This window comes from Archocentrus centrarchus, chromosome 21, assembly GCF_007364275.1.
Source record: "Archocentrus centrarchus isolate MPI-CPG fArcCen1 chromosome 21, fArcCen1, whole genome shotgun sequence".
NCBI classification, from domain to species: domain Eukaryota; kingdom Metazoa; phylum Chordata; class Actinopteri; order Cichliformes; family Cichlidae; genus Archocentrus; species Archocentrus centrarchus.
The window spans coordinates 30907650-30916964 of record NC_044366.1 but is presented as its reverse complement, the minus strand read 5'-3'; the positions used below and the strand labels follow the sequence as shown (position 1 = coordinate 30916964).

Genomic DNA, 9315 nt, shown 5'->3' with positions numbered 1-9315 from the left:
AGCTTGTATCTGTATAAAAATACTTTTCTTTGTATCTTTCCGTTCAAAAATGTTGAGTCTAAAATGCAAGTTGGCCTGATTAAATAATCTGTGGTTGAAAGTAAGTAAAAACAAGTAAATTTTCCAAGGTAAATGTGCTTATTTCCCTTTTGTATGACTTCATACTTCCACGTTCTGTGGGAATGTGTTCCAGTACATTTGTGCCCGTTTAAGTTACCAAATTAAGATTTTACTAATAAAACATATAGACAGCAGATTATGAGATGTAATGAACTGTAATGGATGTGATGATCTCTGACTGCATTTAATATTATTGATACGGTTTTGAATGCCCCTCAGTCTACCTGCATTGAGCCTTCACCTGAGGCATGTGAGAAATTTCTGAACGTTTTTGTGTACAAAGTGATTAATGCTAGGGCTCACTTATCACCCTGTTTTTTGACCCCTCAGTCTCTGTTCCCTGCTCTGCTGCTTTTTACCAGTTTGAGCCTGTGACTCTGTCTTCACGTATAGGAAACTGTTGGTATCTAAATATCTTGTTTGGAGTATTGTGTAGGTATTCATGGCACTGCTCTGGAATGGTTTAGATCATACTTTGCTCAGATAACTTTTTGTGTTAGTCTAAATGGCTTCAGATCTTCTTTTTCTCCATTGTCATGTGGGGTGCCACAGGGCTTGATACTTGGACCTCTGCTATTTTATCTGTAACTGCTGCCTCTTGGTTACATTCTTAGAAAGCACAAAATTGTTTTACATTGTTATGGAGATAATACTCAGATTTATATGCCCCTAAAACAGAAGGAAGCCAACTCCATACAGACTCTGTGTTGAGGAATTAAAAGCATGGATGGTTCTCAACTTCAGAAGTGATTGTTTTCGGTCCTGGTGCCACTGATAGGTCTCCTCCTGTGGACATTGGCCCATTAGCACAGTATGTAAAGCCTACTGTCACAAACTTGGGTTTTATGATGGATGGGAGTTTTAAGTCAGATCAGTGCAGTGGTTAAATCTAGCTTCTTTGAGCTGAGACAGCTGGCGAAGATAAACATTCTGTCAAAAGCTCACTTTAAAGCAGTGATCCTCGCCTTCATTACAACTCAGTTGGATTACTGTAATTCTTTATATGTCGGTGTTAGCCAGTCCTCCCTGTCTCGTCTTTAGCTGGTCCAAAATGCTGCCACACAGCTTTTAACTGGAACATGGAAGAGAGAGCACATTCCTCCTGCACTGGCTGCCAGTCCATTTTAAAATGCTTTTGTTTTTAAGTCCTTAAATGGCCTTGCCTCACACTACCTCTCTGAGCTGCTGTGCTTGCACTCCCCTTTATTTTTGCTCTATTTATGTTTGTGTCATATTTTATTAATGCTTTTATTTTGTGTTGCAATTTTGATTCCATTTATTGTACTGTCTCTTGTTCTGGTGTGTTTTTGTTGCCATGTTCAGCACCGAGGACAGTGGTTGCCTTTTTTTTAAAAGTGCTTTATAAATAAAGTTGGCTTGGCTTTCATTTGTTTCTGAATCTTTTAAATCGCCATCTAAGGCTATTCAGGGACATCTGAAACTTGGTGTTCTCAATAACCACAACAAAACAAACATTTCCAGAGACAAAAACAATATTCAACAAGTATTAATTTCCAAGGCTGAGTATTTACAGGTATATTTACACAACTTACACCACAGTGCAAACAGTCTGACCATGACAACCATAATTAGACATCAAGTGTCTCTCTCTCTCTCTCACACACACACACACACACACACACACACACACACACACACACACACACACACACACACACAAAGAGCAAAAGGCAGCAAATTTTGGCTCCACTCTGATTTTTCCTAAGGATATTCTTTGATCTGTCAGTTCTCACTTTATGCAGAAGTTTAGAATGAGATGTGTTCATCTTTGCTAGTTCTACATAATTTTGATTAAACTCTACATTACAGCCAGTTAGCCTGGTTCTGCCCAAAGGGAACATAATCTACTTATTAACACCACTAAAGCTCACTGATAAATTCAAAAAGAGGACATTTAAAAAAATAATAAAAATTGTGAACTCTAAAACACATACAAAGTGACTCCGACACACGCTTTTAGTCGGAGTCGCTGCTGCTGCTGGAGGAATCTGTGGACATGGCCTCTACGTCGTCCTCATTCTCCTTGTTGTGACCCGGAGGCTCCAGGCCAAAGTCATTGCCGTGGTGCGGGGGCAGCATCCCCACTGTGACGTCAGACGACTGCCACGGGTAATGAGGCGTCAGGACGTCTGAGGTGACACGAGAGGAAAGTGGTTATTCTGTGAACCGCCACGGAGACACTGAGCTCTCTTATATCACATCTGAAATTTGATACTTTTTTGCCAAGTTTAGATAAAAAGCTGAATCATAATTTACAGAGCCTGATGTAGATGCAGGCTAAATGTCAGCAAATAAAACCTGTGTTCAGTGTTTATACTACAGTGTTATACTACAAAGAGAGAAATAATGAACCCGTCATCATGTTGGTGTACTTTGAAGGCACTGTTATAAACCTCTGACCTCATCTAAAACCCCTTTGGTTTGGGTTCTCCTTCCTTCAACCCCTCAGCTGGACTTACCTGGTAATCTCCCAGCAGCTAAAGCGTCACCTGGCAGATGTCCATTCACGCCATTGGTGGACAGGTTGGCCATGTGACCGAGCATCCCACTACGCATTTCCAGGTCAGTAGGGTAAGGTCTGCGTGGATCACCTGATGAGTACAACAACAGTGAATGACGCAAAAGACTAATTTTTACTAGCATCTGGCAGGAGCTGGTACATACCTGGCACCCAGTTGAGAGGAGCACACACAGCATTACTGGCACTAATTCTGTGAGCATACTTGATGATTTCTTCTGATGAGATGCTTCCTGTGAAAAATGTGAACAGCGTCAATTTAAGGACAAGCTACCAAAGAGGAAACCAGTCATCAATCCCACCAGTCGCCATAAAGTGTCAGGTGTGTTCACTTACCTTTCCTAGCTCGCTCGATGGATTTGAGTTTCTCTTTCGCCTGGTAAACAGCAGTGGCCTGAAAGAAGGCAGAAATACATCAATCCTCTCTATGCTGCATATCAGCACAAACCCCTCATACCAACTGCCAGTCACAGAGGTGGAGGGGTGATGATTTTGGGTTGGTTTTGCAGCCACAGGATCTGGGCACCTTGTAGTCACTGACTTGATCGTAAATTTATCTGGATTCCAAAGTATTCTAGAGATTAATGTGAGGCCGTCTGTCTGACAGCTAAAGATGGGCTCAAATTGGGTCATGCAACAGGACAATGATCCCAATCACAGCAGCTAATCTACAACAGAATGCATTTTAAACTTTGGCCATGTTTAATATGATCATCTATTGGTACAGCAAGTTACATATGACAGAAAATAAAGAGCAGCACTGCAGGTGCTCCTGTGTTTACAACTCTTAATGCCTCTGCTGCATGACCATTTGAATTTGAGCATGTATTTGAATCTGTCAGTGCTGCCAAGCTCCGAATGACAAAAATATTTAATATGAGAGGCAACAAACCCACCAGGATGTGTTCGGCCTCCTTCAGCTGTTTCTGGAGCTGCTGGATGTCACTGTCTCTCTTCTCCACCTCCTTCTCCAGCAGCTGCATCTCCTGGTGAACCTTCCCCTGCTGCTGGGCCACCTCCATCAGTTCCTGAAACTCCTTGTCCCTCTGCACCAGCAGCTCCAGGATCTTATGGATTAAGCATCAATACCATCTATTATCAAATGTTTTCGGTTTAGTTTCTGTTTCATACAGGTCAGTGGAACTGACTGACAGTCACTGTGATGGCTGTAAGGCCTGAACTAGACTTCTGCATTGGTCCTACGTACGTAACCAGAAATCCCCTCCAAACCCTGCGGTGTAACCTACTACGTAACCTGCTGTGCACCTCTTGAAATCTACACGTCAGGTCGACGCAGCCTGCAACAACTCTGATTGGCCTCGTTGAGCACCACAGATTTCTCCTCTGCACTTCCACCTACCTTTCCTAGAGCTTTTGAATTTATCAGAGAGAGAATAACAATAATTGTCTCAATATAAGGAATAAAAATCATAGCATTAATTTAAGGACTCAAAAATGTCAAATGTCAAAAAAAAAACCTCCGCAGCGTTGCCAGTATAACCAGTATTTGCTGTGTCGGCCTGAATGATTGTGATTTAGTCTGAAGCTGATCATGTTTCCTGTTTGGCTATAATCGGTCAACCTGACTGGAATCAGGGGCGCATATAACGGTATGTCCCTACTAATCATGGACATTTATTTATTATTTGTTTAATTTCAAATGTATTTACAGGGGTTGGACAATGAAACTGAAACACCTGTGATCTTAGTGTGGGAGGTTTCATGGCTAAATTGGACCAGCCTGGTGGCCAATCTTCATTAATTGCACATTGCACCAGTAAGAGCAGAGTGTGAAGGTTCAATTAGCAGGGTAAGAGCACAGTTTTGCTCAAAATATTGCAATGCACACAACATTAAGGGTGACATACCAGAGTTCAAAAGAGGACAAATTGTTGGTGCATGTCTTGCTGGCGCATCTGTGACCAAGACAGCAAGTCTCTGATGTATCAAGAGCCACGGTATCAAAAAGGACGAACCACATCCAACAGGATTAACTGTGGACGCAAGAGGAAGCTGTCTGAAAGGGATGTTCGGGTGCTAACCCGGATTGTATCCAAAAAACATAAAACCACGGCTGCCCAAATCACGGCAGAATTAAATGTGCACCTCAACTCTCCTGTTTCCACCAAAACTGTCGGTCGGGAGCTCCACAGGGTCAATATACACGGCCGGGCTGCTATAGCCAAACCTTTGGTCACTTGTGCCAATGCCAAACGTCGGTTTCAATGGTGCAAGGAGCGCAAACCTTGGGCTGTGGACAATGTGAAACATGTATTGTTCTCTGATGAGTCCAACTTGACTGTTTTCCCTGCATCCAGGAGAGTTACGGTGTGGAGAAGCCCCAAAGAAGCGTACCACCCAGACTGTTGCATGCCCAGAGTGAAGCATGGGGGTGGATCGGTGATGGTTTGGGCTGCCATATCATGGCATTCCCTTGGCCCAATACTTGTGCTAGACGGGCGCGTCACTGCCAAGGACTACCGAACCATTCTGGAGGACCATGTGCATCCAATGGTTCAAACATTGTATCCTGAAGGCGGTGCCATGTATCAGGATGACAATGTACCAATACACACAGCAAGACTGGTGAAAGATTGGTTTGATGAACATGAAAGTGAAGCTGAACATCTCCCATGGCGTGCACAGTCACCAGATCTAAATATTATTGAGCCACTTTTGGCTGTGTTAGAGGAGCGAGTCAGGAAACGTTTTCCTCCATTAGCGTCATGTCGTGACCTGGCCACTATCCTGCAAGAAGAATGGCTTAAAATCCCTCTGACCACTGTGCAGGACTTGAATGTATCATTCCCAAGATGAATTGATGCTGTATTGGCCACAAAAGGAGGCCCTACACCATACTAATAAATTATTGTGGTCTAAAACCAGGTGTTTCAGTTTCATTGTCCAACCCCTGTATATTGCAATTTATTTACATTTTTTTTAATATTTATATGTTCTGTATTTTGATTGTTCAAGTGCACTAGACTTCAAGGTATTGACTGTCCTAAGTGCAATAAACGCAATGTGTTTACAAAATAAATCAGTAATCGTGTTAATCGTGATTTCAGTACTGACCAAAATAATTGTGATTATGATTTTTTTTCCATAATCGAGCAGGCCTGGTCTAATTCCAGCCCAAGGCCTGAATTCTGCTTCTGTGTCCTTGCAGGTTGCGTCAACATGATGTGTAGTTACATTTCTCAAGAGGTGCGTGTCAGGTTACGTCGCAGGGTTCACTGGAATTTCCGATTACGTACGTAAGCCCTGCAAACACCTGAAGCAGAATCCAGGCCTAAGTCTGCTTATTTCTCTGTGTGTGGACTTGTGGCTGGCTGCGCTGTTACCTGCGTGTCCTCTCCAGGCTGAGGCATTTTCTGACCCCTGGACAAAGCCAGCATCTCTATCAGCTCCCTGAAACGCAAACACACACACACACAGAGAGAGAGAGAAAGAGAGAGATAAGGAATTCAAAATGAAGGCTTAGAAGACAGTAAGTTACTTGTTGTAGTTTTTAGATGTGTCCCTGACCCAACACACGAGTCAAATACAGCAGGACTCTGGAGAACTTGACTGCATACTGAGGAGGTAATTCAGCCATTTGAATCAGGTGTGTCGGATCAGGGACACGTCTAAAACCTGCAGGACACCGGACCTCGAGGCCTGGATTTGAGGATCCCTGCCATAAAGGATGTTTCAGGCTGTTTACTATCCCAGTGCTGCCGGTGGCTCGGTCTGTGAGCGGAATGTGTGCTGCCTGATTCACGGCTCAACACAATCACAGATAAGATACTCATAGTTCAGAGAGCAGTTTACCCGCGACACAAGAAAACACCTTCATGAAGTTTAACTTTACCTGGATAAAACCTCCAAATCATCCAAAACACACAGCAGCCGCTCTTTCGTCGATTTCTCCGCCACGGCCGCCATGTTTATACTCCTTCCGCTGGTTTGCGCAAGACAGGAGGTGACGTATATAAATTCTTCTTCTTCTTTATAGTTTTAGAGTCTTCTTTGTAGTTTTCCACCATTTGTGTTGCAGTTCTTCCTCCTGTTGGTTATAAGGGTCTGCTACAGAGATGAATCCTGTTCTTTTATTTTACTTCCGCATTATTTGTTGATGTTATTAGTATGGTTGGCAGCCGTGTTCTAATCTACGGTGGAATAAACGTATTGTACTGCATTTATATATTTATAATTTCCAATTTATTCCTCTACTTCAAATGCAAAATGTTGTACTTTTTTTATCTGCCACACTGATTTGTCAAATGTGTGATTTTAAATATAATTTGCACAAGTGAGAACACAAAACATTTTTATTGCCAGTGCATTTAACCTTCATTAAAAGGCAAATAGACTTCTTAAAAAAAAAAAAAAAACGGGGGGCGGGGGTAAACTTAAAATATTCATTATGCAATTATTTAAACCATTATATTAAATGTAGTTGAAAAAGATGCAAAATATTAATTATTCTGAAGGGACATGAAGTGGAAAGTAATGTACAAGCACTTTAAAAATTAGTGTGGGGAAATTGGTAGCAATTAGTGTTTTTATTTTTATTTATTTTTTTATTATTGTTTTTCAGTAAGAGATCCGAGTTCATTCCACCTCACAGCTGGCCTGAAAGACTTTCACGGTTTCTGGTTTCATTGTATAAAAATGTGTTGGCACACCTTTCGGTTATTCAGCTGCTGTGGCCCTGAGCAGGGGAAGCAGCCGCTTCCCAGATGTCGGTAGTGTCCTTCGGTCTGTCTCCAGTCGGTCTCCGGTCACAAACATGGACATGTTATCATTATTATTATATTATTGTCTATGGTCACGCTCAGCACAAACTCAGGGAGCTTCCGGAACGGCAAAATAAAAGCGCAACATTCACTGAAATTCAGCAAACGCCAACATTAATGGTCACATTTACACACAATGGAGCCGGTTCTATAGTAATTAAGATATAATAAAATATACAAAAAGACCGTTTTGTTTTGTTTTTTTTGTTTGTTTTTTTGTTTGTTTTTTACTTCCAAGCTGTATACTGTGAGTCTGTATCTCATGGATGCACTGTGCCTGCTGCAGATGAAAAAAATGACCCTACAGCCTTTGAGTCTGATTTTAATTTATTATTTTATTGTGATATTCAAATTAAAATTGTATATTTTAATTCACTGTTTAGCTCATCAGTTCAAACAGACAGTGATCCTGTCTTGTTTTGTAAATTAACAGAGAAACATAATTAATTTTCTTGGTTCTCATTGTTCAAATCTAAGGTTTTTAAATTGAATGTCATTTTTAAGCCTCTAACCCTTTAACCATTGTTTATGTCGCGCTTATTTGCAGCCCATTTTCTTTTCTTCTTTTCTGTTATTTTACCTTATTAACTAGTGTGTATAATTCAGATTTTCTTTTCTTTTTTTTCTGTCTTTTTTGGTTTTAATTTGGAGTAAAGTAAATACAACATTGTGCACAAGTCTTGAGCCATCTCTTATTACTTTACATTATTTTATTTTATTTTTTTCAAAGTGGTTTGAGCCACAGTTTTCAGTGTTTTGTAGTGTTCCAGGCTTTCTGAAGCTTTTCTTTGGACATTGGCTGCTTTTTCCCTTATTTTCTCTCCAGTCCTTGTACCTGAACATTTTCAGATAATTTTTTTTTTTTTTTTTTAATGTGCGTTTTTGTATATTTGTTTTTATTTGTTAAACCACTTAACACTGACCTATGAATCATTCATGGATAAAAGACACCTAACTCATGGGCCGAACCAGTGTTGCGTCTACACATAACAGACAACTTAGAGAACCGATTTTAAATTGTATTTTTAGGCACTTTGTTACCAGCAGCAGGTCACAAAACATATTTGTTCCCATTTCCTTAGTTGAATCTATTAAAATGGAAAAGACAACACAGTTTGACAGGCATAAAATAGTATGTTTGCACCAAAAAGGTAATTTCCAAAGAGCTATTAGCCAAGAACTTGGCATATCTCACTATAGTGTGCAGTGAAAAGAAGTGTCAGGCTTAAGAACCTATCTACAGCATATGAACAGCATCTAAATGTCATGTTCTTAAGAAATAGGAAAAAATCCAGGAAAGACCTGACACAGGACCTGAAAGATGCATCTGGGCCTTCAGCTGATCCATCTGTTGTACATTAAGTCTCATTAGAAACTACCTCAGTGGAAGGGTGGCTGTCAAGAAGCCATTCTTAAGGAAGGGGAACAAGGAGAAAAGGCTCAGGCTCAGGAGGTAGAATAGGCCTAAGGCTAATTTGATGGCTGCCGGTTTGGTCCTCCAGTCTGCACATCAAACTTTCCCTGCAAGATCTTGAACCCCGAGTATTCAGCTGAGCATGTATATGTGTGTATATAACCATGGGATACACACACACATAGATAGATAGATAGATGTAAATGATGTAATATTTATTTGGCAGCTGTAGATGCTGATTGCAGATTATGTGGCACAAGATGGAAAAAGAAAAGCATGTAAAATTAATCAGCATTTTTCTCTGCAACATTAAAGTGCACAAATAAATCCAGCAACAGTCATGACCCAGTTGCTTACATAACATTTGTACAGTTTTATTGTAATCCATTTAATTAATGCATTTCATGCTTTGGCCTTTTTTGCTTCATTTTTATTTGTTTGTTTTTAACTCTAACTGCCCT

At 40.7% G+C, this 9315-nt stretch overlaps 1 protein-coding gene across 1 annotated transcript; it reads right to left on the bottom strand.

The window, feature by feature from the left end:
• Positions 1 to 1591: 1591 nt before the first annotated feature.
• Positions 1592 to 6586, bottom strand: med4 (mediator complex subunit 4). Its single transcript, XM_030758460.1, has 7 exons — positions 6513 to 6586; positions 6004 to 6070; positions 3556 to 3726; positions 2996 to 3053; positions 2806 to 2892; positions 2601 to 2732; positions 1592 to 2270 (listed from the first exon to the last, which is right to left on the bottom strand). Exons 1-7 carry the CDS (start codon positions 6584 to 6586, stop codon positions 2098 to 2100), a joined length of 762 nt encoding a protein of 253 aa, XP_030614320.1. The 3' UTR covers positions 1592 to 2097.
• Between the last annotated feature and the right edge of the window lie 2729 nt (positions 6587 to 9315).